Source organism: Telmatherina bonti, assembly GCF_933228915.1.
Source record: "Telmatherina bonti genome assembly, chromosome: 4".
NCBI lineage: Eukaryota > Metazoa > Chordata > Actinopteri > Atheriniformes > Telmatherinidae > Telmatherina > Telmatherina bonti.
The window spans coordinates 23,004,962-23,031,843 of NC_136622.1; the positions used below are offsets into that span (position 1 = coordinate 23,004,962).

The 26,882-nt window shown below is 41.5% G+C and overlaps 1 protein-coding gene across 2 annotated transcripts in view; it reads left to right on the forward strand.

Moving 5' to 3' along the window:
* Nucleotides 1-1,201: 1,201 nt before the first annotated feature.
* rarga (retinoic acid receptor gamma a) overlaps nucleotides 1,202-26,882 on the forward strand; it is a gene marked incomplete at its 5' end in the record, with an annotated part of 30,198 nt that continues 4,517 nt past the window's right edge. The window contains 4 exons of one of the 2 annotated variants that reach the window (XM_079239489.1): nucleotides 1,202-1,370; nucleotides 25,011-25,159; nucleotides 25,394-25,535; nucleotides 26,498-26,661. In XM_079239489.1, coding sequence (XP_079095615.1) covers nucleotides 1,202-1,370; nucleotides 25,011-25,159; nucleotides 25,394-25,535; nucleotides 26,498-26,661 — 624 coding nt within the window. Of the gene's footprint in view, nucleotides 1,371-11,887; nucleotides 12,369-25,010; nucleotides 25,160-25,393; nucleotides 25,536-26,497; nucleotides 26,662-26,882 lie in introns of those variants that run through there. The other variant, XM_079239490.1, reaches the window with a different exon arrangement.

Below are 26,882 nucleotides of genomic sequence, written 5' to 3' on the forward strand. Positions count from 1 at the left end.
CAGATTCACAAGCCACAGCAGTTCCAAATTCCTTCGCTCTGCTCTTTTTCAAAGCCACATTTTAAAAAACAAGCTGATCACACAACCTACTCATGAAATCACTCTAAGGAAGCAAAAGGCAAAAAGAAAACGTCTTTTTTTCAGATTTTTACCTTCTTGTAAGGAGAGTCAACAGTGGGGCATAACTGCAGGATTGTCCAGTGTTGAGCCTCACTACAATGAGCAGTCAAAGTGATGAGCTGACTGCAGGAGGTTAGAACTAAAATGACTCTGTGGGATGGGAGCCTGACCTCAAGCGAAGATAGTTGGAAGTGACAGCATCAGTTAGCAATCAGTGGATCTCATTCTCCCTGCCCACCGACCCCCTTCCTCCCTCCCTTCTTCATGCTTTGGACCCCGTGTCTGGGCCTCTGGTCCTGGGGGAAAGAGGCAAAGAGGCAGGCTGCTGTGTTAGGCTGGCAGCAGAAACAGAGGAGGTCTTTATAGTAGAGTTCTGGTGATTTAAATCATATGGCATAGCCTGGAATCACTGTAGAAGTCTGGAAGCGCTTCAAAACTGCAGGAACAAGAGCTCTCTCTCTCTCTTTCCCTCTTTCTTTTTTCTCCCTCCATCCAGTCCATCCATATTATAACTTTTTCCAAGCTTCTGTCTTATTTTCCTTTCCCCTCACCCAGTCCCAGTTTTTCTGGCTATCCCTCTTGAAGCTCACTCATAATTTTCCCCATACATCTCTATCAATTTGATTCCTCTCATCTCCTCCTCCCCTACATTCTCGTCCCTTCTCTTGCCTTTTGCTCATACCTGTTAGTGTGAAGTTTGTAGCGCCTTCTTTCATTAAAACAATGCATAAACTATCCCCTGTCCCAGAATGTAGATGGGCTCAGAGATGTGAGGTGAAATCCAGTGAGGATCTAAACACAAATCACAGATTTTATCTTCATATTTATGCTCAAACTCTTATCTTTGGGTTTAATGTGGTGAATTTATAAGTTTGAAATTAAAATGCTAACATACATTTCTGTTGTCTCTTTCTCAGGAACTGACTGGATACTTCCTCTCAAGTGAGCTCTGTCTCTCCTTCAGCAAACCGGACAACACACCGCTGCACATACGGAAGACGTGGACTTGAACTCTGTCCAGGATTTCCAGGTGTTGGAAGAGCCTGCCGGCGTGCTGCGGACCTCTGGGTGTTCCGTCGCCATGGCTACCAACAGGGAACAGCAGGTGGGTCACATGACCGGCTTCCCACCTGCTGTCTATCCCTTTCCCTTCAACTCGATGAGAAGCCACTCCCCCTTTGACCTGTTGGCCAACAGCAACCTGTTTGGGAGATTTGGGGCTGACCTGCCCAAAGAGATGGCCGCCCTCTGTAAGTAATTTTCATTACTGTGTGTACTGGAATGGCATTCCCTCTCATGTGTCATTTCCAACTCAGCTTAAACTGCACATGCAATATAAATAAGGCCATTACCATCATTTCACTCAAGTCCCATTAAAAAACTTGGACTTTTTCTGAAAAATGGACCATATGACTGTTTGAATTGCAATTTATTATGTGTAATTTTGAGAAAATAGTAAAACTTCAAGGTTTGTTTGTCATATAGGATGAGTGGTAGAAAAATAATCTACCAAAGAAACCATGAGGAAAAAGTCTGTTTTCACTGTAACAATAATTACTCTACTCCTGTGGTTTCCTCATATGCTCAATGCTTATAGAAGATGTGGTTAAGACCACAAACTCTGACTCCGGCTTCAATAACGTGTTTGTGTGTGCAATGCGTGTGTGCAAAGTTTTTGTGAGGCAGGCAACAAATCTGCAAGACAAAACAACACTTTTTTGTTGTGAGGCGATGATAACTAAAAATAAGAAAAACTCTGAAAATGAGCCATGCTGTAGTTCTTTTCTAAAACTGAGCGTGACACACACTTATTTGCAGAAAAAAACGTGAGCTGGAAGCAGGATTCATAATACAATGACAGGCTCCTCTAATGTCAGGCTTGTAATTTTAGACTGACCACAGGGGGCACTGTTGTACACTGAAGTGCTAAAGAGGAATTATGTATGGAGCACAGAGCAAAAAGAGGAAACTGTTGGCAAACTAGTGTTTTTTTGTCATGCAAAAAAACAGCCAGATTAGAAACATACTGCCAACACATATAGCTTATTGCTGAAAACACCTGCTTGTCTCAAAAACTACAAATCAGCAATAGATTATAGATCCGGATGTTTCCTTGTTCAAAACTACAGTTCATTAGGTTGTCAGTGTGCGAGAAAGGAGACTGAAATGAGGAAAGAATGAATTGAGGTGAGGGTAAGCAGGAGTTATTTGAAATCTGACCTGAGTTTGGTCTTACGGGGTGGTAGGTGGTGGTGGATATAGGGGTTATAATGGGTGTGGGTGGCAACAGCTGAGTGCCAGCCCCCCCTCGCACACACACACACACACACACCACCACCACAGCATGCCTGAGCACCTCTCCAGCTTTTCAGCCATCAATCACTGCCCCTTCCCTCCCTCCACCTCTTCCTTCTCACCGCCACTGCCCACCCACTTAATCCTCAAGGTATTTTCACAAACCCAGAGTGCGCGAGAGAAAGAGCACCTGGGGGTAATGTCCCGGTGTGGTGGAATCCAAGAACACACCCTGCAAGAAAAACACACAGGCAAACACACCAACAGAGACACTCTTTCCACAAAACCTTTCTTGTTCACACACACATACTCACACACAGATCACTTCTTTCATCTAAAAACTCGAAACATACCCCCTGACGCAGAAAGAAATCCCACCACACTGATAGATGGATTCTTTTTGGTTTTTGAGCTGGCATGAGTTAAAACAAAAACAAGTATCAAAGCACAAACAGACGCAGGCAACCACATGCACTGGGGATTCATACATGACTGCTTGTACTGACACATCTGTGCTGGCAGTGGCATCATTCACAAGGGTTAAACAGGGCAGTTTTTCAATTTAAGCTCTCTGTTACAACTCAAACAAGACTGGGGTCAAAGATTCAGCAACAATTAGCTTAAACTCAGGTTTTTGTGTGGAAGATGATGGCTTTGCAGTCCATCTATTTGTTTACATTAGCTGTTGTGATCCAGTGCTATTTACTGTGATGAGCAGTGAGGGTATTTTTGAGCTGGTTAGGGTTAGGGTTATGAATGAATTCATAATTGTCAGTCATATTTATTTGTCCATTGCCTTGAAATGCTGTGTGAATTCTTAAAATTGCTTGGATTGTTCTATCAGTGGTCCAAAATCCCCAAATTTCAGTGACAATTTTCAATATAAAACTAGTTTACTTTCTAGTATATTTAGTTTGCATATAAATTACTTGATAACATTCTTAATAATTTTTAGTCAGTTATTGTATATCAATATACTGTCTAACTCTAAAGTATCTGAAATTCTTGTTCTTTGAATCTTGAATCCAGAAAAAAATAAAGCCCAGTATCCAGTTTAAATTGTGGCCGTTCAGTGGAAAACTGTTGTTTTTTTTTTTTTTATCAGCTTTTAAAACATCCTACTGCCGTATCCCCTTGACAAAGAATGTTACAAGTCATTTTGCTGACAGCAGTCTCATTCCCCACTCTCTCTAATGTTCATGGGGAAGACAAAAGGCCTTGGTTTAGACATTCCCCAGGCTCTGTTTTTCTTTTCCTTCTACTTCTTCTCTAGGTTTTGGCTTAACAGTCCTGTTCATTGTTTTGGGGCCCATCTGTAGGCCAGACTGAGAAAATACCTTCCACAGAAAGGGCACAGTGGTTGTTTCTGTGTGTGTAATCAATAGATCTGCCTTTTTGTCCAGCCTCAGAAGTCTTTGTGTGTAATTGTTGCTTGTATGTAGTGCGGGTGATACCTGTTTTTGTTTGGCATGCATTCTGTGCCAACCTGTCGGGACACCTGCCATGATGGCACTCTGTTTTGGCACCAGAATATCTTTGGGAATGTCATTTTTACACAGCATTGGAAAAAGACAGTGGCGAGATGTGTGGCCCGACTGCTTTTTCAGTCATGTTAAATCGAGGAATAGGACCCCCCCCACCTGAGTCAATGTGATCATGTACTTGGGCAGCTGGGACATCTTTGCTGCCCTCATCTGAATAAATGGCAAAGGTGTTTCCTTGTCTGTGAGATGCTCTGATGGCTCACTGTGTAGTTTGTAGCCGAGGCTGTTATCAGTTTATCCCTGTCATTATGGGAGCCCTTCAAACAAACAGTTGGAAGCCCATTAAGGCTGCTTACTATGTGATAACATCGTCACTGAGCCCTGAAACACCTCTTTAAGCTTTCACCAATCAGGGGATAGAAGTCTGGCCCCAAAGGCAGCCACATGGATGTTTTGAAAAGCTAGTGGGTCATTTCCTTCAGCCCACATGGCCTGGCCCAAAGACTCAAGTCCTTCATTGGGTTTGGACTTTCCATTCATACCATAAATTGTAAGATTATGCTTAGCGATGAAACGGAGAAGTCATGAGCGGCTTAGTTGTGAATGTCTGACTAGGTGAAATTTAAAGTATTGCATTTGTAAAAATGCAATAGATTATGTGTAGAAACTTGGGAAAAAACCAGTCTACTCAGCCGTGTCGTAGTGGAGTTGAGATACACAGCTGGTGATGTGTATTGGGAGAAATGTATGACATTATAAACCACAAATAAATTAATGCGCTTTGTGCACACATGTAAAAATACACATTTACAAACTCCAGCAAACAGATTACTCAGACAGGCAGGAGAAAAGGCATGGAAATTCTCCAGCACAAAAAATATCCTCATGCATAATGACATAATTAAAAACACTCATTGCATTCTCAAATCCCATTGCACACTCATAAGGAGGTCATGTTGGCTTAGGGAGCTCAGGGAGTTGTGTAAAGGAACCATTTTGGTGGGAAATGTGGTATGAGGGGGAATGTAAAAATGGATCTTTAAATGGAGGAGAGGAATAGCAGGGAATGATGTTGACTAACATAATGAAGACTTCTTTGGTGGAGGTAGAGCACAGTTAGCACATTGTACTGTGTTATTTATTTTCCCTAAGTGCTGAGTTTCAGTCCACCCTTAATGGAGGTAGGTAGGTAGTATTGTAGGGTTGTAATCACTGGGTGGACATGTGTGTGCAGTGTATTATGTGAGAAGACGGAGTGAGTTAAATGGAAGAGAAAGACATTAATACATGGATAAAAGAACAGTGATCAAAGTCTGACTACCCCTAATTTCCTTGTAGTCATGAGCTTCCCCACAAAAAACTGAACTAATGCTTCTCTTGTTGGCTCTTTTTGAAAATTTGAAAGCCCTTTTGTGACACCCAAGTTTTCAATTTTTTATTTGCTCTTGAGAGCAAAGTGAATCTGCTGATATCTGTCAATTTCAAGTTAAGCAATCTCCAGAGTGACAAAGTGGTTGCATAGCAGAACTGGCTCAAAATAAAAATAAAAAACACACTATGTATTAAATAAAAGAATACAGATTAAAAAAAATGTTGAAAACTGGTAAAATGCATTAAATATTGTAAATGCTCTCTGATAAAGTACAGTCTTTGTGCCACAGACATCCAACACATCTTTATACTTTTTTGAATAGTTGAAAAAAATGGGATAAATGCAACTAGAATCACAATTGTGAAATATAGAAAAACTGACATTTTTGTGTTATTCATTGTTTTGATAAAAATTAAACCCTGTATTTTTTGAGAATAAGAGAATGTCAATTGCTGTAATTCTCAAAGCTTTTCCTTTTTTAAATTGGTTTAAATGTATGAACTAATTACAGTCTGAGCCATGTTGTAATTTACACACACAGTGGGTTTGGTGTTGTTTACTGAAATGAACAAGCTTTCCCTGAAAAAATGCCACATTTACCACTCCAAACTCAACATCATTAAGCTATAGGGATGCCTTCTCAGGTGTACAAGTTGCCCCAATCCCCTCACCCAGACTGCATGAGCAGCGTTCATTATTTGCAAAAATAATTCAAGATTTTGAATCTCTAGATTATGGGATAGTTTTTCACTATACTCAGTCTATGTAAATGATCTCAGGTCCCAAAATTATCCCAATTTTGTCAGATCTTGTTTGTATATGCTTTATTCTTTATGATATAATTTTATTGTGATTTCCTTCTCATATTTGCAAACCTTAAGATCACAACCATTCAATGCTTGCTCTTGGTTGTGTTATCTCCAGAGATTTTAGAGATTCTTTATATGCAAATACACAGCCTCACCCAAAATGCTTCCTGGTCCAGAAAGTAAAAGTCCTGCCATGTTTTTGGATCTACCTGTACATTCAGAACAGTTGTTTTCACTAACAGGCTCGTTTACTAGGCAAATAAACTCTGCTCATTAAATTCAGCTCGTTTGGAGACTGGTCGGAACAGCTGCCGGACAGGACTTTCACTTTCTGGACCAGGAATTGCCACTGCTGGTTGCCACCATAAAAAGGTCACCAACATTATTTTGTTGGAGTGCTTTGAGCTGTGATTGTACTGCCCGCTCCAGTGTTGCATTAATTTTTTGCTAAGAGCTTGTATGGATGATGGGAAAGTCCTGCCACTGTTCAAAAGACTTCTCCAGCACATTCCAGAGATTCTCAATGGGGTTAAGGTCTGACTCTGTGGTGGCCAATCCATGTGTGAAGATGGTGTCTCTCTTTCACAATTTTAGCCCAATGAATCCTGGCATTGTCATCTTAAAACATTGCCATGCCATCAGTGAAGAAAATATTCATTAATGGAATAGGAGGTTTGTACCGGGCTGCACGGTGGCGCAGTGGTTAGCACTGTGGCCTCACAGCAAGAAGGTTGCTGGTTCAATCCTTGGCTGGTTTGGTCAGTGGCCTTTCTGTGTGGAGTTTGCATGTTCTCCCCGTGTATGCATGGGTTCTCTCCGGGTACTCCAGCTTCCTCCCACCATCCAAAGACATGCATGATAGGTTAATTGGTCACTCTAAATTGCCCCTAGGAGTGAGTGTGAGCATGAGTGGTTGTTCATCTCTCTGTGTGTGGCCCTGCAATGGACTGGTGAGCTGTCCAGGGTGTACCCTGCCTGTCACCCAAAGCCAGCTGGGATAGGCTCCAGCTTCCCCACGACCCTGAATTCAAATAAGCAGTTCGGAAAATGAATGAGGTTTGTACCTTTTTGCTAAGTTAAATCAAAGAGGTGGTTTTTGTTTTTTGGCCAGGCAGTGTATTGTGCATGCAACTTTATCAACAACTTTGGTACTGGATCAGAAAAAAAAACTGAAGTTGGATGCTTCCATGCAGAGATGACCTTTGTCTTCTCTGGCAATGATGTCTGAAGTGTAGATACGCACAAATACAGATTTTACTCTTGCAAGATAAGATTATATTGATATGAAGCTGTTTGTAATCACCTTCTCATTCTGTCTCTGTTTCTCACTATTTGAATAATTTTCTATAGTGGTGTAGGGAATTAATTGATCATTTTAAGTGAAAACATGAGCCAAATGGAACTCAATTCAGCGAGTTTTAAAAGCAGAGCATTAAAACTCGGTCATGACACTTAGTCATAGTTTTTGACCAAGGTGTTCAGCACTGTAACAGCCAACACTTCATCAGAGAAAGTGCTGTTAACGAGCCATCTGCCTGCTGGTATCTCAGCTCTTGTGATCATGATCTACATTAGTAATGCTGGACTTGGCCATTTGTTAGTGCTTGTTTGGGATGACAGCATCACGATCTGACTGTCTCCTTGATGTATCAGTGAGACTGGATCCTCCTCAACTTTAATAAACAGCTCTGCTTCATCTGACATCTCTGCCTTTATCTCCCTAGACAACCACTAAGTGCCACTAACTTTTAGTGAAAGTGATAGAAAGTGGAATATCTGGTGCTCTCGAGGTATCCATCTAAAACTTGTTGGCTTATGCAAAGTTGCTCCTTTCATTTTACTCCTTTTTTTCCTTTTGAGCCCTCACCTTGGACTTCCTTTCATTATTCCTCTATGCAAGTGTGAGCCAATTTGCCCCAAGTCCTGGAAACTTTCTACAACTTTATGTGCACTGAGTATGCATATGCTGATGTATGTCAGCATGCCTGCACATATGAAAAGTCAGAAAAAGCGAGAGGTCACAGAGTACACTACAGCTTTGACATGATGACAGTTAAGATAAAGAGGATAGTATTAAAAATGGAAGGAGTATCTTGTTCGGCAGGCCTTTATGAGCACGTGCAAGATGAAAAGCACACAATGGCGAGAAAGAAGGGTTGGGCCTCATGGCATGGGAGGGCACACAGGCCCAGGGCGAGTCTATGCAAACTACATGGGGCTTTGTATTTTTGGCTGAAAAAAAATATGAGAACTGTGCCCCCCTTCCCCCACCCCCCCAAAAAAATTAAAAGAAACATTGGTAGGAGAATGTCATGACAGTGCAGACTGTGAAAGAAAGAAATGAAGTGAAGACTGATAGCGCTCTGAAAAGTAGCTCTGTTAGGACTTTGGTGGGACCAACATGTGAACATGTGCGAAAGATGTGAGGTAAAGATGGCCACATATGAAAAAAGGGCTTTTCAGAGGCCCTGTTTCACTTTCCCACATCCCTCCTCATCTTACAAATATATATTTCAAGGAAAGCACTGTGAGGGAGTGAGTTCGATGACTGGATAAGATGGCATGTCAGAACTGAACATGTTTAAAACCTGTGACTGGTGAAGCAGTTCATGGTGTTTTCATAAAGAATAAACACGTGCAAGTATAAATTTCCTTTATTTTTAATTCCAAAGAAAATATATTGATTTGGAGGTTAAAAGAAAAGAAAGTCTGAATGAGATTTGTGTGTATATGTGTGTTTGGAGGGGGAGTGTTCAATGTAACCGGAATCTGGCTGTAGTGGGAGGGCATCCTGGACTGGTGTTCAGCGTCTCTATCATCACTAGCAATCTGTATCAGCATGTTCACACACTGCACACATGCCCACATCAGAAATGGAAAAAAGCTCAGCATTCCTTTCAGAACTTCCACGTTGTATTCAGTGCAAAGGCTCCTTTTTATTACCTAACACAGCACTGTGTTGTTGACAGTTTGGTTGGAACCTGAATGACTGTATACAGAGGAAGTGGCAACAATGTGTTGTATATGTCTTATCTGTAATCGGCATCAGGGTGTCAGACGGTAGTAAAGCCTGATTTTGTGGGCTACAACCCATGTGGAACTATTGGGTGCAGCTGACTGTTGCTGTGTTCTTTGGATGCAGACATGAAAAGTAATATAAAGCATTATTTTTCTCTGGGTAATAAAATTTGTTTTAATCACCAAATGTGAATTTAATTAGAAGCTGTGACAAACACAGAATGACCGATGAGTTGGCAGCCACTGAAAATGAAATATTCTGGAAAAACAGAAACAAATACAGATAATTTTGTCAACTAAAACAAATCAGGAAAAAGTCAGAAAAAAATGGCCATAGGGAACTTGATGAAATGGAGAGAGCTTTTGCAGAAACAGAGGGGGAGAAAAAAATTAGGAGAGAAATAGAGAAACTTTTGAGCCAGAGAGTCATGGAGAAAAGGAGGGAGGGCAGGATCAGTTTGGGGGGAAAGTTAGTGGCCCTGTGGGGGTTTCTTCTAGAGTTCAACCTCTCTGGCTGGGGAAGGAAGAGGAGGGGGGGCAGGGACCAGCCTGGGTCAGCAGCAGTATGGAGTATGTGTAGATTTGATGTCTAAACTCACTACGCAAACTCTCAGAAGCCCTGCAAGACTCGTAGCTTGCAGTGCTGCAATCCAATAAGTGGAAAACCTATGGGGTAAGCAGTCTGAGTTATAGCCTCAAACACAGTTAAAAGAAATGTCAAAACCAGGGGAATTTGATAGGTTTCATAAATCTCTAAAAACTAAAGGGTTTCAAGTGTGAGGACACAATATTATACATTGATTATGTTGCAGCTTGCCAGTTCATAAAGCAAAAAAGCTGATGTTACATAGAACATTTGAGCACCGGGGAATTCAGTAGTTTTTAGTTTCCAGGATGCTGTATGAAACTGGCAGTAAGGAGAGAAACAAAAAACAAGACTAAAAACGCGAGTGCAAGAAGAATGCATGTGGATCATAAAAATGTGACTCCAGGCAGTGATGATTTAATCTGATATGCATCTGCGGTCCAGGACATGTTTTTGAATTATTGTGTACATGAGTTGAGAGGTGTAAACATAAGAGAGAGACATTTTTAATCACAAACTCTTGGTTGTGGCATTGTTAACAGTTAGTTATCTTGCCTCAGTGCTCTATTCTTGTCTTAAAGCCCCCTTTGATGTTCTGACAGTTGTCTGAAGAAATGCATAAAAGCTATGACTGTTGTTTACTGTTTGACAAAATAACTATTTAAATGTGTGTGTGTTTTTTTCTGATTTTTGTTCAGTCGTGAGTGTCAGCCCATGTGTTTGACTGAACATGTGTGTATTTGCCAGTTTAAGAAAATAAACCAGATGTCCCCACTGGAGGAGTAGTTTTTAGGTCAATAAACAATATAATGAAAATAATTCAGAACTGTCTAAAATGTGAAAGCATAGTTTCTTTCATGAGACAGGAAAAGAGTGAAGTGTGAGACAGAGGAGGATGGTGGAGGGAGGGCACAGTGTGTTTATGGAGAGTGTAGCCAGCGACACAGATTGACAGGAAATGGTTTCTTTTTTGCCTGCTGGGTTGTACCACTTGTACTGGTTTGACAGGGGGGAGATAAATGTGCTGAGCTCACAGGCGCAAGCCATTCTATTATCAGTATCTCCCATTGTATCAAGCTGTTTGGTTTTTAGCTCAGCCAGTGTCTTTTCGTCAGCTGAGTTAGGTCCAGTAACAGTCTTTTTTTTTTATTGAATGGGGACTATCTTTTGATCTTCTTTGATTTATTGTCACTTTGAGGACACTTTTTTCTTTTTATTGAATATGTTTATGTTCATAGAGAGATAGTTTTAAAAAAAAGACCAAATATAGATATATAGCTCTTTTATGGAGTGAATTGCAATTAAAAACAAGCTTAACAATCAGCTATAATACTTTAAAGACATGTTTTGTCTAACCTGTCCAATAATCTGGATCAGTGCATCTCTTTGAAAAGCTTTTACAGATGTAAATTGAAAACAAGGTCAAGTGAACCTGTGAGGAGTGTGTCCAACACATGGTGTGTTTGTATATTTGGGGTATTTGTCTGTGTAAATGCACTGCGGGGACTGAGCAAGACAACCCTCATTAATCAATTTTGAAGCACTTCCAGAAGGAAAGATAGAAAGTACTGCCCATCCTCTGTTCCCTCAAGCAGACAGAGGAGGGAGGGATTTACCCTGGCATCTGGTTTCTGGATTCAACCACAGCACAATGTTCTTTCTCTCTCTGTCTCTGGCTCTCTTTTTGACACACACATACTCACCCGGCCAGTGGCTGGACTTTAATATGGTTATGATTAGAGACGGGGGCTCAGCAGAGGGAGGGGAAGGGGCTCATATTTACTGCAGAGAACTGGGGGAGGTGCAGTGTAGAGATAGAGATGGACCAGATTTGAGTGGAGGATGTTTGTGTGTGTGTGTGTGTGTGTACATGTTTGTTTGCATTTAAGGCTGTAATGTGAAACATGCAAACACAGACAGAAAAAAGCACAATAAGAATGGGAATAAAGTTTTGTCCTATAAGTAGATCAGTTTTTTCCTCCAGTGCAGGCTCTGCTGGACAGCCCCCTCGGCTCCCTCCATTCTGCCTCCCCTCTTGGTTCCTCTCTTTATCCCGCCCTCTCTGGCATTCTCTGCATCTCTCTCCACCCCCTCTCAAAGTGTCATGCCTATAGCAGTTGGTTTGCTCCGCTGTGTCTGGGGCTCAGTGAGAGCTGTGAGAGGCTGTTATTTAGGTCTGTTACAGCAGACAGGGAGCAGCTCACCCAGGGGTAGGGGGAAAGTAGAAAGGCAGAGTGACGCTCAACTCAGCCCAGTTCAGCTCAGCTTAGCCTAGCCTAGCCCAGCCCAGCCCAGCCCAGCCAGGCAGGAACCAGCCCTGCATTCCAGCTGAGACGCAAAGAGGGAAACTGCATCGGCAGGAAAGCACAGCTCAGAGATTGACAGCCAGAGATAAGTGGAAGAAGGGAAGCAATTCCAAAGAGCTCTTGCTGCTGTGTGTTGTTGTCACTGGCTCAGCGAGTGACGTGAGCAGTGGAAGTACGGGAGGACACAGACAAGACTGAGCACTTAGTGATTTAAGCTTAGGGTGGGGGGTACCATGTTCGACTGTATGGAAGCTCTGGGAATGGGCCCCCGTCAGCTCTATGATGTCACCAGTCGCGGTGCATGCATGCTGCGGAAGGCGAGCCCCTTCTTTGCAGGGTTGGATCCCTTCGCCTGGACGGGCAGTGCCAGTGTTCAATGTAAGTGGGATCCTGTTTGATTTCTTGTGTGACACAATCATGCCTCCCTCTGTCTCTCTCTCACATTCACACATACACACACTTTTTCTTGTTGCTGGCTTGTTTACCCCTCAGGGCTTGGCCAAGGGGGCTGCTGTCAGGGGCTACAGAGCAGCGCAGGAAAAGACTGGGACAGACAGTCTCCTCTCCTCTCTTTTCCTCTCACTACTAGTTTGGGCCACTTAGACATGTGAAATATAAGTGCTTTGCTATTATATTCTATTTATTGTTTATCTGTGTTTTTATGTGATTGTTTGATTCCCGCCTGTGTCTCTATGTTTGACTTTTGAGATTGCACCCATGGAGTCAAGTTTCAGTGTGAATATGAGCCACCTGAGATTTCACCTTGCCATGTTAAAGCGGAAAAGGTTTAGCGGCTGACAGGAAGAGAATACACTTTGAACAGTGCAGTTTTTATACCAGTTGTGTGGTTACTAATGACAAACAAAGGCTATTCTGATATTACAGATGCTAAAAGTTTTATGCAGTCTGCTGCAGTCTTTGTAGATCACAGATTTGATTTATGTGTGTGAATGCTCGATTGATAAGGATATTCTTTTCAGCCAAATAACCTTGAATTAATAACTAAATTTATTCATTAGCACATAAGTGAACGAAGAAATGGGAATGCATACAAAGTCTAAAAAATGCCAAAGGATTCTGACCATTTTTTTTTGGCTCTCTTATCCTCTTATCCTCTGTTTCTATCATTTCTCTCTCTCTTGTTCAATGACGGACTTAACAACAACTGTGTGCCATTTCCACACACTTCCAGGGGGTTACTGCTGCCATGTGATGACTGTGACAGTGGAATAAGAGTTGGGGGGAGCATGGAGGGAAAAGTGTGGACAGAGCCAAGCCATATATGACAGTGGAAAAACAATCAAGAGTGTAAGATGAGCTGGGGCAATCAGTTGGTTGTTTTCTTGTTTCTTAGGGGCTGCGTTAAAGTGGTTGTGACTTTTTTGTGTGTATTCCTCTGTTAGCTCACCCTTGTGCTTTTTGTTCCTTGCTATTGCCTCTTGGGAGGGGGGGGGGGGTGATCTGTCTTCATTAATCGTGAAGACACCAGCATTTCAGTGGCCGTCATGCACACTGGCTAAGCTTTAATGAAGACAGATGCGCTGTCAGTGGAGGTTGAGGCCAGAGGGAACTCCAGCCAGCCCAGCCTGCTCTGCTCTTCTCAGCTAGGGGAGCCCTGATGATAACAAGATGAGATTTGTTTATTTAATCAATCAAGCCTATATGGCCTCTCCATTTAACCCGTTTTACACACATGCACACATTTAAAAATCAGGCTCCCAGATTCCAAAGGGACATTTTTCTTTTAAGGCTTTGTTCGTCAAAATCAAAGGTATAAGAAGTGCTGAGATGCTGCCTCGAGGGTATGAGAGCAGAGAGCAGAGCAAAGTGGAGGCTGGCATGGTGTACTGTTTCAAACCTTCTGTGATCAGTAACCTCTGTAAACAAGGCTGTCCTATCCCTGCACAAGGAGCCATAATTCCTCTCTTTACTAAAGCACTTGCCCCTCATTGTCCTCATCAACAAAGCTGATGAATTGATGAGTCTGATATCTCATTAAAGCTAGCCCAGCTGCACAACAATCTGCTTGTCTCTTAATGTCACACTCACAGAAGCATGCACTCTGCACACCATATTAACCACTGTGTTTGTGAAAACAGTCACCTGGCCCTGCCATGGTACCTAACAATAAATTACTGAAGTCATAGTGTTTTCTTCTTCTTTTTTCTGCTTTAAAGAAATTCAGCTGTCTGGCAAATGTAGAAATTGAGGAGCATTTCAGAAAAATATATGGATACCAAAGCCTTACTTGTTTGATTAAAATGTGTTTCCCCTAAGTCTTCTACAAAATGAGTAAATCCTGTTATATTAGTTGTAAATCTGCTGCAATGATAAGTGTCACTGCAGTTGGCTGTTAGCCAGGGACAATCGGCTTACTTAAAAGTGTGTGGTCAGTTTTCCTGTTTTTAGTGCGATAGTGGGAGACCTCAATGTCAGAGGTTAGTCAGAGGCTACTGCCTGGCCAATGTCAGATCTACTGCATGTGTGGTGGCCTTGTCAGCTCACTAAAAAGGAGACCCTTTCAATCAGCTTGGCCTGTGTAATGCTCTTAAGTGCCTTATGCTTCTGAGCTGGTACTACATCTGAGCTGCCCCACACATAAGGGTAATGGACACTGATTTAGTCATACATCAATGAGAACTGAATTAGTCAACTGCTAGGGAAGCCATTTGAGAGAGCCCATGCAGACCAATACCCTCTCTGTCATGTTCATTTGAGTAGAAGAATGAGACAATTACGTTTAGCAGTTCTCTGGGGTCAAAAAAAGGGAAAGTGTGTTTTTCCTCACCAATATGCAATCATTCTGTAGCTTGAACATTTTTAACACAGTTTAGATTCTGATGCTAAAAGCAATACAAGAGCCTGAACCGTAACAGATCACTTGAATAGTTTGTCACTATGTTGGCATCGCTCTCACACAGACATCCATAGGTGCATGTGCCTCTTTGTTTTCCCTTAATGTGCCGTTCAGAGGTGAATTGAGGAGATAATTGAAATGGGGATATAGATCTCAGCAGACGTGCCAGAGAAGTAAGAGCTTCCTGTGATTGCTGGCACATTCTGGCTCGATCATTTTCTCCCTGATAGAAGTCTGTTGTTATTTCATTATAATTACAAAAGATTCAATTAAAAGATTAGAATGCCTGAGGGGGCAGGACTGTGGTATCTTGGATAGGAGGACGAGATGTGTGTTTGCCAGAAAAATAGAGTGAGAGATTTAATAAAGAATGATCACTATTGTCCCAGTTTACATAAATGTTGTTAGGTGTTACCATGATATTGCTCTGAAGTTAAACACTTTAAACCGTCTAAGGTCATTGAGCTATAATTGGGAATTGTTCAGGGAAAAACCTTTGATTTTCTACTAAAACAATTATGCCAATGTGAGTAATTGAACTTTTTGAAATACAACTGCCATTAAAAAAAGAAAATCTGAATATAAATCTGAATATAATCAATATGTTATCATGCTATCTCACAGTATACCAGGCTACAACAATATTCCCTCACTTTGTAATGATCTTTTTAATGAAAGCGTATAGACTGAATCCTAATTTTAAAATTTTAAGCTAATATTAGTCATATAGTTATTCCATCATATTGCTTTGTACGATATTGTATTACAGCATGCAAATAGTTTTATGGTGTAACGATATCATCAAGATTCTACTTGTGCAGTAGAATCACAACCTCTTGTTCACAAATCTGTCTCAGCCCCTTAGTAATAGCCAAGCCCATTAATGGGCATAGTGACCTATAAATAAACAGACTCAATCCTAGCTGTTGCTTAGTTTTTTCCACTACCCTTTTTCATACATACTTTTGCTTATGCATAAATAAGAATGTGGCTGCCAGTTCTTGTTTGTATGGACTGTGTGTGTGAAGTTCTGTATGTCAATTAATGTGGTGTTTATATATCTCTTTGCTTGATGTTGGAGATTGAGACTGCTGTGTCAAATCCAGAGACAGACAATGTGCCAGGCTAGATTCCTCAAGCATGTGCTGGAATCCAGCTCTGCTCTAATAACAGTTTATAACCACTCTGCAGTGTCAGTCTCACCACTGTAAATAAAACTAATCAACGAATGTGTGAAAGCTGAATCTGTAACCTCAAACTACGTTCTCATGCTTTCTTGTCTGTGTTATTTGATTTAAAAGCCGTATTTCACTGGAACTGACTCTCAAAACAGTGCAAGGAATCCTGTTCAGCTTCAAGTGTGCGGAGCACAGTATGGCGGAAGTTGCTGTTATGAAGCCATTAATCTGCATCATTATTTGAGCTCTAACTGAGTTCAAAATGTTGACTTTCAGATAGTTGTTGGTCACAGAGGTATTCCGGCTGCCCATTCCAACATCCATGTCTGACTCCTGCTATTGTAGCTGTTTACTGAGAACAGCCCTGTGGCTGCCAGACACATTTTCCCTTGAACAAAGGCATTGGCAGTTGTCAGACTGAGAGTGGATGTGTGTTGGCTATACTAATATGTGCCTAAGAGCTTTATTTCTATGTTGAGCATGTGATATACTCTACACATGTATGGTTGTTTAAAGCATATGGAATCATGTGTTTGCCATCGTGGAGCAATGTGCAAGCTGAATGTGAGGAGATCTTTTCTGTCACCACTGTGTTATTGACTGACGGATTGGCTCGAGTGTTGCTAGGGGTTCACAGTTATGAGAAGCAGAGACCTAGGACAGCCAGGCCTAGACTGGAAGCCCAGACGAACCCGACTGTCCTCTTTCTGTGTATGTGTGAATGGGTTGTGTTTACGCAACCGACAATGTTTTCGCAGAGAGCGGTGAGTTGCTGTTGTAGTACAACTATTTTCTGAGTTCGGGTATAGATGGAGAGTGATAGACAGGATGGGGAGGGAAAAAAATAAATGAGTAGAGGGAGATGTTTCATCCCTCAAACATTTGTCAAATTCTGTTCATGTTCTCATGAACAACTACCATGATAATATTTATGGTAAAGGTGCAGGAGTTGATTTGTAAATTACGTTTGTTAATTTGTTTGTGTAATGCATGTCCATTTTATGTGAGGGTGCTTTTGTGTGTATATTTTTGCAGTGTGATATGCCAGAAGGAACAGGTGTGTATAAACTGACATGCTTGTAATTGTGCACCCATTTGGAAATTTTGAATAAGATATTGTCAGTGTAAAACAACCTAGAAATACTCTTCTGTGCATCTGTGAGTGTTTCTGTTAATGTGTGTGGAGAAAATCAGATAGCTGTGAGAAACCAGGTAAAGACAGGAAATATTGAGAATTTCTGGAGAACTTCACACAGCAGCCCGTAGTAAGTTTTTTCTTTTTCCAGTCTCCTTTCATGTCTTTTAAATCAAAGCACACAGTTTTTTTGTTTACTGTACACATTTTAAATTTTACAAATACTCTACTGTATAGCTATGGAAGCATACAAATTTTAGTTTCTTGACTATTCTATTGAGATTTGGGATTTATTTATCTTTGGTAAAAGGAAGTGATCTTTCCTTTTAATTTATCCTACTTTACCCACCACACCAGATAACATCTCTTCTCAATTTTTGATAGGTTCAGATCCTTTTTACAAACCAGGTCAAGTGGTTACATAAAAAAGAAAAGCATATGATGTTAATAATCTTTCTGTCATGAAACACTGTAACCAAATTAGTCATTTTCAACAAGCTCAGTGATTCAGTGGGACCCTGTTGTCGGTGTTTTGCACTGAATCTGACACAAGAACTGCATCATCACATACAAACATGACACACTGATGGGCAGGCATGCATATACACAGGAAAAAAGAAAAAAGAAAAGTACATACTTTTCAGTGGCTACAAACAAGCATATAATATGTTTAGACTGTACTACTGTCTGAGACCGATTGATGGGCCAACTGTAACTGTCCTATGATCAGACGTGGACTTAGGGCACATTTACATCAGCCCTTTTGATTCAAATCTGAATCTGTTTGTTCAGAAAGTCCACTTCGTTTGGGGAAATGTGAATGCACCAAATGAATTCTGATTCGGGTCAAAGAAGCAGACCCGTCTTGGTCCGTTTCAGTCGGACCAAATACAGGAAGTGGACTACAAAAAAGTTACTTCCTGGATTTGGCTTAGTACTGCATTGTGGATAAATACATAGTGATCATGTCAGGGTTCCTCTGCCTCATTTGTTGTTTATACTATGCCCATTGTCACATTGTATTTCTGCAGTACACTTGCATAAGACAAAATAAAAAACCAAAAACAGCGATAGTTTTGTCCTCCATGTTTAACTCGTAAGTAGAGTTTTCTTCTTCAGCCGGGTCTTGTCCTCTCTTTTGCTAAATACTAGTGAGAATGTGGATATATTATTCTAACGATTTGGGTTGTTTGACCAATGTGCAGTGTGAATGCGATGTCGGTCCACATAAATACAACCCCCTACAACTGAGTCGTGTCCCCAATTGGACTGTGTCTAGTAGACTATCCTGATGTCAATACACCCTTATTGGCTTCTGCACCACAGTGAGAACAGCCAGACAACACAAAGAGGAAAGCCAGCCAGAGTCAATGAGATGAGATACAATGTATGGTAATAGTAAAAATGCAACATTACTGTTCCATTTCTTAATTTCCTTCTTCAGTGCTTCATGAAAGGAAATGAATCACTGTATGGCTCAAACCTGGGTGTCTCATCAGAGCTCTGACAGCCCACACCCAGAGGCAGTATTGGGCAACCAGTTGGTGGTTGTATGCCTAGCAAAAGTGAAAATTTTTGACATGCATCATTGTTCCACTTGTTCACTCAAAGCAGAAGTTTCTCAGGGTGGCTTTTACATCTGATATGACTCTTTAGTGTTCGTGACAGTTTGAGGGGACTGCCAGTGTTTCAGAAATCATCATACAGATGGACTGTAAATCAAAAACAGCATCTTTTCCTCTGAATTCTGCGTACAGCTGTAAATTTTTGACTACAAAATCACAAGTCTTTAGATAAATTGCTACATAACTTTGATCAGTCATTCAGTTGTAGTATGTAAACCAATAAGAGGAAACTTTGTGGGTAAAAGATTTTGGCACAGTAATTTACATATTTGATGGGAATGAACTTTGTACTACTACTTGTGGGTGAGCTGGTCTCCTAAGGGAGACTTGTGTTTGCACACTTCAGCCTGTGGTGCTTCCTCAAAGTGCTGGAGTGAATACTACTGTTGTTGTTTACGTTATCCTCCTTTCCCCTCACTTCCTCTGGCAGAGCGAGACTGCAGCCATGGCTGGGCTACTTCTACTTTTGAAGGTTTCTATTGTTGTGGGGAGGAAGCAATAGCAATTGAACGAGCTCTAGTGGCCTTGCCAGAGACAAACAGGTGAGAGCCAGGCTACAGATGGTGAGAGGAAGTCTGGGAGGATGAGAAACAACTCAAGGATCAAAGAGTTAGGGTTTCCCTCGATGGCTGTCCTCTCCTCTCTCCTCTCCTTGCCCGTCTGCCTGCCTCCACTCTCTGTCTGCTTCCTCACCAGCCTGTGAGTTGTCATGTCTTCTTGGCATGATCAATGGCCCAGGCTTGTACTGCACAGCCAGGTTTGGGTTCATTCTCCAGTCACTGGAGGTGAGCCGTTCTCCTTTCTGTCTTCTGGTGGGCAGATGAAGAGTCAGCTGGAGCTCACCGCAGGGATGAAGAGGCATGTTTTTTCCGGAGATCTGCACTTGACTGTTTGCTTTTTGCTTCACTAGCCATAAAAAATCATTGCTGAAAACCTTATATTGAAATAAAATTTGGTAAAACCTCCTCCTTCCTTCCGTGTTTTACATGGACATTTGAAGGAAACTTTACTTGCTGAGTTCATAGAGGACAAGCAGTTTATTTATTTGTAGTCAACTTGTGTTTCTTGAGTTGACAAGGCTGTGCAGTGTAGGAAAGAGGTGGAGGGATGTGTGTGTGGTGTGGTTGGGTAAGTGGGTGGGGGTGGGGTGGAGTGGGGGGGATGGGGGTGCCAAATGTTGGCTTGGCTGACTCCATCCAGTATATATATCAAAAGGCTCTTTATGAGGTGCTGTAAAGAAGAAAGGGTGTTTTGAGAGCACCACCAGACTGCAGGGGTAATTCCACTTTTAAAATGTGACTTGAAGATGCATGCTTATCCCACCTGCTGCCTTTCCTGATATACTTGGCTTGTATACTTTTTTTGTAAGGGACTATAGATAATGGCACATTAAGTTTGTATGTGTTGACAAGAATTTGTATGCCATGTCATGTGGTACTAGACTCCACAGTTTTGTCAATAACACTTCTTGCTGCCATAAACAGATGACAAAATGTTATTTAAATGTGTGCATCAGGGATGTGCTTTTGCTTATTAGTCTGTATTAAATGACTTTCTGCTGGCTGTGACAGAAGGGTGTAAATTCTAGGAGAGTGTATGTGTGTATCTGTGTTTTCCAATATTTGACCAACTTGGTGTGTTTTCACTTCTTAGACCTGAGCCGTCTCCTTCTTTCCAACTCTGTTTTTTCATAGGCCTTGTTTAAAAGGTCAGCTTTACTAGGGCCTCTTTATAGGCATGTGTGTATGTCTCTGTGTGAGTGTGTTTCTGAATGTTGGAGCCCAGGTAATTAGCTTTCTGACAGCTGTTGAAAGGCGTTGCTACTGCTCATCACCTTTAATGAAAGCACCCCTACCACCTTGTCAACTCACTTAGGAATTCCCTTCCATCTTTCACCCTGTTTCTAACTCGTCTGTGTCTCACTTGATAACCTTCTCAGTTATAGACAGGTAACTATTGTTAGTGCTTGTGTAACTCACACAACAAGGACTTTGTAGACCACCTACATAAACGCTTGCAGGTGATTACAACAGAGCTTGAATAGAATATGTGACCTGTGGGAAATGAGAGCACATTGAGGAAGGTGTTACACCAAAGGACACAAGAGTAATGGCAACAAAAGCAATGACGGAGATCCTCCGGAAAGACTGGTACTGAAAAGAGGAAGGAAACAAGCCTGTTGTGTGGGGCCTTGCAGCAGAAGACTCAGTGATGGCAGGAAGACGTGGGCAGAGAAACATAGAGGAGGAGAGTGAAATGCAGTGGCATCACTAACAAGGGTGTGGTACTTTCTTTTCCTCTTTTTTTGAAGCCCACTTCTTCATGGAAACCATTTGAATGCCAGTTGTCACTCAGTCAGTACCCTGTGGTGCTGTAGCCTCTGCTACAACATAAAGGGCCAAGGGCACCCTCAAAGGCCACACCTAGTGTGCCAGCGATACTCCAGACCCACTGTTCACCATCCTCTCTCAATCTGCTGTCCGTCTGCCACTCCTGTCTGTCTAGAATCTAGTCCTCTTTTTTTTTTTTGTTTGGTTTTTACTGTTAGCCCTGTTATGCCTCTGTTTCCCAGCCAAAAAGTTTGACTCTTTTATTTATTATTTTTTTATTGTCTCGTGTATTCTTTAAGAAACTGTAAGCTGTGTAGGTGTGTGTGTTTGTTTGTGTGTGTGTGTTTTAATGAAGGTCAACATTGAGAAAAAGCTTGCAAAATAACAAATGTTTTCACAATTCAAAACTTTTGGTGTATACGTTACAGGTAGTGAGACAGTTTAATCACATTACTCACATTACATACAGGGTATATCTATTCAAAGTACACAGTCTAAGATTAGTTCTTCAAAAGTCTTCATTTCTGTTTTCTCTACTGCTCTTTTTTTTTGTAACTGTACTTCCATCATTTTATTCAGTTTGTTTTTTTCCATTTCAAGTTTGACTGGCAAACCTTTAAATTTGTTATCTAACAGCTGTCAGTTCTTCCTCAGCTCTTGTTGGAGAAATTACATTGTTGGGTGGAAACACTGGGAGGAAAGTGCATTTTGTTTATCTGATATTCTGAAAAATCTTTTAAAATATATAATGTATTTTGAATGGAAACTTCATTATAAACACTAAGATGATCATTGATATTTGCTCTCATTTGCCAAAACAAGACTCCTGAGTGTCCCACTGAAGATTCAATCATACAAAGAAGTCATGTAGACAAAATCTGCAGGCCTATTGTGAAAGAATAGTTGTTACATTGTCAGAATGTGATATGTTGCTCAGTTAAAAGGCCTGTGTTGCAACAGATGTCTTTTAACAGAAGCTGCATAGTCATGCTTTGCTGACATACATTGGAAACATTCCCTTTTTCAATTGGGTGAACAGCATGCAACTTTAGTCACATGATAAAGTCTCATGTTTTTATACATTATGCCTTTCTACACTCTGCCTTCTCTTCTATCATATCTGTTGAACCCAAAGGGATGCCGATTGACTCGGTTCACTAAACTTAGAATGTAATGCAATTGACCTAGTTGAAGTCACCTTCAGCTAAACAGCTATTTCTGTCATGTGCAGATACATTTTACATCTAATGAGGTTGTGGAGTGACGTACTAAACATCCCACTCAGGCTAAAGAATTTAATGTTAGTGGGGCAGATTGTTCTCTGTGTGTGCTAGTGTGTAATGTGTGTATGAGCAGAAGATTAGGTCTGGTCAGTGCAAATGGGCCACTGGTGCACGAAGACCATTGCAACAACGGATTAGGGAGTAAACTGATACTTAGGAAGAGAAGAGTGGCTACTGATAACTAAACTAACCCTACTTCTTGAATCTCTTATCCTCATTTCTTCCTCCAACAACAGTAGCCACCCACCTATCCCAGTCCTCTCAACTCATCTGTCCGTCATCAGCTCTCAGGCCTCGGCCAGCAGATTGTCATGCAAATGGTGCCCCAGGCCTCCGAGCGCTGATAAGGAGGGCCTCTCATTTCACAGGCTTTGTTTTCTAAATAGTGATGAGCTGAGTTGAAGAGACAGGGAAAGGGGCTCATGGTGGTCGCCTGAATGGGCCCTCTCACTGTGGCGCCTTGGGGTAAGTGGCAGAGGGGATTTGGATGTAGTTGGCTGAATGAGGCTCAGTTTGGGAGGTTGGTTCAGGAGAGATGTTATTCGGCAGGAAACATGTTCCATGTGTTGACAGAGCATGATGTATTTTCTCCAGCACGGATGTCTTGAGTTTTCTCCTGGATGAACTTTCTCTGTCTTTGTCTCTGTCTATCCATTTGGACCATATCAGTTGGTGTTTGTTACTCGAGGGCGCCCCAAATAGGTTGTCCCTTTCTAAGGGGTTGTCAGAGCTTAGTCTGGAGCTTCAACTGGTGATGTTATTATTGCATCAACAGTGGTTCATGGAACATTCAGAGGGTTTCTGCTCTCCCACTGACTCTGCTGCTTAGTTACATTCTGGCCAAGGAGATGAAAACTGCTGTAGAAACAGTCAGTGGGCATAAACTTCGGATTTAAATTGATTTACACATTTGGCTTTGGGATTGTTCTAAAATCTAATGGAAAACATATTTGCCTCTTGCAAAGCAGTGCTTTCAAAGGAAGAATTTAAATGTGAATTCTGAAGAGTCAAATATAAAAATGCAAATAAAAGACATATGTTTTAGAAGCAGGCAATAAATGAAAAATGTTTAACGAATTTCTGTTATTATCATTAATGAGGCTGCAGTGGGTCAATCACAGCAGCTGTTGTAAAAGTAGTGGCGACGGTCAACTTGGTCTTGAACAAGACTTGCCCTCAGGAGCAACTGTGTCCCCACCCCTCACCGTCCTCTTCCCCTTTCTCTGTTTTTTTTTCCATCAAATTCTTCTTTTTATGCCTCCCCTTTTTCTTTTTGAAGTCACCCCTCTCTAGTAAAAAGCCAAGCTGGTGGTTTTTGCCCCAGCCTTGAGTGGGAAAAAAAAAAGAAGCGGTTGATTGCAGGTTAAGTTTAGGCAAGCCCTCTGTGCTTTCCATTGAAGGTGCTGGGGGGAGGTAGGTGCAGTAAAAGTTAGAATTTTAGAGCCTCCCTGTTTTTTATTTTATGATTGGCTTTTTTTACGGGCTGGGAGCTACAGCTGGTGGTGTGAATAGCTGCCCAAGGTGACCGAGTCCCAATAAAGTGCTGGCCAGCCGGGCTGGGGCCTCCAGTTCAGCCATGGGACTGTCTTTATAGGCTGCCTTACGAGCTTAGGCCTCTGTTAAAACTTGGCAGGGCTGCACTGAGGAATTTAGGGCCAGGAAACAAGAGAAAATAGGGTTTGTGTGTCAGGGGGTGGTAAGATGTAGAGTTGGGGGTTGAAGTTATAGGGTGACCAAGGGTAAACGTGTGACTGTGTGTGTGGATGGTAGGGGGGTACATGTGTGACTGAGTTTGTGCAGACATAGGTTTAGTTTCATAAGTGTATGTTTCTCAGAGTGAGTATGGAAGCTTATGCAGAGTTTATTTTGGAACATAATGAAGTGTAATGTATCATGACAAGTATGTGACAAGAGGAGACACTGACGTCACAACTATTTTACAATTTGAAAGATAGAAGTAAAGCCTTACACCAGTTTTGCAAGCCTGTGTGATTGTCGTGTGCCTTCTCTGTGCGTAAGGCACCCACACGCACTGTTGTCAGTGTGTGGAATGAGGAGTAGCCAGCTTGTGACTTCTTGGCTTAAGTAAATCTAAAGCCCATGCATATTAGACAACTTGCCACTTGCAAGTACTCTTGCTTACTGCATAAAGATAGTTTTGTCTGTGCTATCAGGCATACATTATCCCTTCATTTTTCTGTGGTCAGATGAACCAGTAATATCTCCAGATTTGCCTCTTAGACTCACCTCTTGGCGTGACAATTAGTGCCAGGAAACACTTGTCTGTTGGTCATGAATCATATGTCTTTTACGCTACTGTGTTATCAATTTTGTTTTACAAAGGGACAAGCTAAAAATTGTGATCTCAATTCATCTTTAGGCTAAATATTAATGCAACCGTTACTTAGTGTGTCTGACACAGGAAAACGAATGGCTGGAAACTGTCATGTCTGAGTGCAGTTTGACAAACTCAACCAAACACATCTTCGACATGAACTCACAAATGTGCCTGAGCCATTTGTAGACTGAACTTTAGATGTAGGATAATGATTAGTGAAATCTTATATGCTCATGTGTTCTTCTGTGTTTTTCTGTTTCTTCTCTTTCCATAGCGGTGGAGACCCAGAGCACCAGCTCAGAGGAGATGGTACCCAGTTCTCCATCTCCACCTCCCCCACCTCGTGTCTACAAACCCTGTTTTGTGTGCCAGGACAAGTCCTCCGGGTACCACTATGGGGTCAGCTCCTGTGAGGGTTGCAAGGTGAGAGAAACCTGACAGGTTATTTAGAGCTATGCTCTGTCTCCAGACAGTTTTTTTTTTTTATTTATTTATTTTTTTTACAAAAATATGGTATTCTTTTCTGTCAGATTGAGGATATAGCTCTTTTGACAATCTTGCCTAAATTAAAAGTCACATCCTTCTCTTGATAACTATAATACACATTATCTTTCTCTTACCTCATCCTCTTTTGTCTCTTGCTTCCTGATGCTTCAGGGTTTTTTCCGTCGCAGTATCCAGAAGAACATGGTGTACACCTGCCACCGAGACAAGAACTGCCAGATTAACAAGGTCACACGCAACCGCTGCCAGTACTGCAGGCTGCAGAAGTGCTTTGAGGTCGGCATGTCCAAAGAAGGTGAGCCCACCAGAACTAAAGAGATTGAAACACTTCAAAATTGGGATCTTACATCCTCAAGATATTTATCTGCTTGGTTGCATCTTATGTGTGTTCACATACACACACATTAATCTGCACACACTTTTTTTTTTAGCTGATCTCTTATTGCTCTGTCAGAAAACTCTGGGAAACTATGCAGCTGAGATAGAAGCAGATGATGAGTCTTCCAGGGGTGGTGATCGGGGCGAGGCTGGGCACTGTACCAATCATATGACTAATCGCTTTACAAAATGAATCTGACTTCCTGTTTCACCACAAAACCTCGCCCCTCTGGCCAGCAACAGACACTGCTTTCATTCATGAAGACAGCACAGGAGAAAACAAGATTTAAAGTTATGACAAAGATAATTACAGCAGTATTCATATTGTTTGTAGTAAGACCCTGTTTTTTTTTTTTCCTTTTTCTTTTTGCTCCTTTATTTTGCCCTTTTTGTGTGGATGGCTGTGTGTACAATAAGTGGCAGTTTCTTGCCCTTCACACAGCCCGTGGGACATGTATGTGGGTGTAATGTTTGTGTGGGATGTGTGTTAAGACCGGGATCACATTGTGCCTCTGCTATTACTGGATATCCTGAGAGGAAGGAAAGTATGGGAGGCGGAGGATAGAGAGGAGGCAGAGTGGGATAGTTTAGGTTGGCTGTGTGCATTGGTGAAGAGATAGATTGACAAGGAAGTGAGTGGATGATAAGAAAGAGATAGCTGGTGCCAGTAGTGTCCATGTTAATACCAATAGGAGTATCTTCTGTTATCTGTTATTATTTGTACAACAGGCATCATATTGTTGATATCGGTGATAGACCCTTACTATGCAGGGCATATCATCCGACAGAATTAACATTACGTTCATTATGTTGGTGATCTTTGACGTAAATCGAAATATGTTTAGATAATTTGTAACTTTATTTCATTGCTCTACGCAGCTGTGCGTAATGACAGAAACAAGAAGAAGAAGGATGTGAAGGAGGAGGTGGTGCTTCCCGAGAGCTATGAGCTAAGTGGTGAACTTGAGGAGTTGGTAAATAAAGTCAGCAAAGCTCACCAAGAAACTTTCCCATCACTTTGCCAACTTGGAAAATATACCACCGTAAGTCACAAACATATACTCATGTCTGATTTTAACTCACGGTGCAAGTGGCAACATTTTTTAAACTATGCCATCACCAAGGACTCTCAAAATGGAAGGAAAGACATAAATTCACTGTACCTTTCCAAACATATTGGCAGGTTAACTTATTATGTTTCCCATTAAGCCATCTGTGTACAATCTGAATGTTCAATGCAACGTGGAAATGGATTTTTTATTTA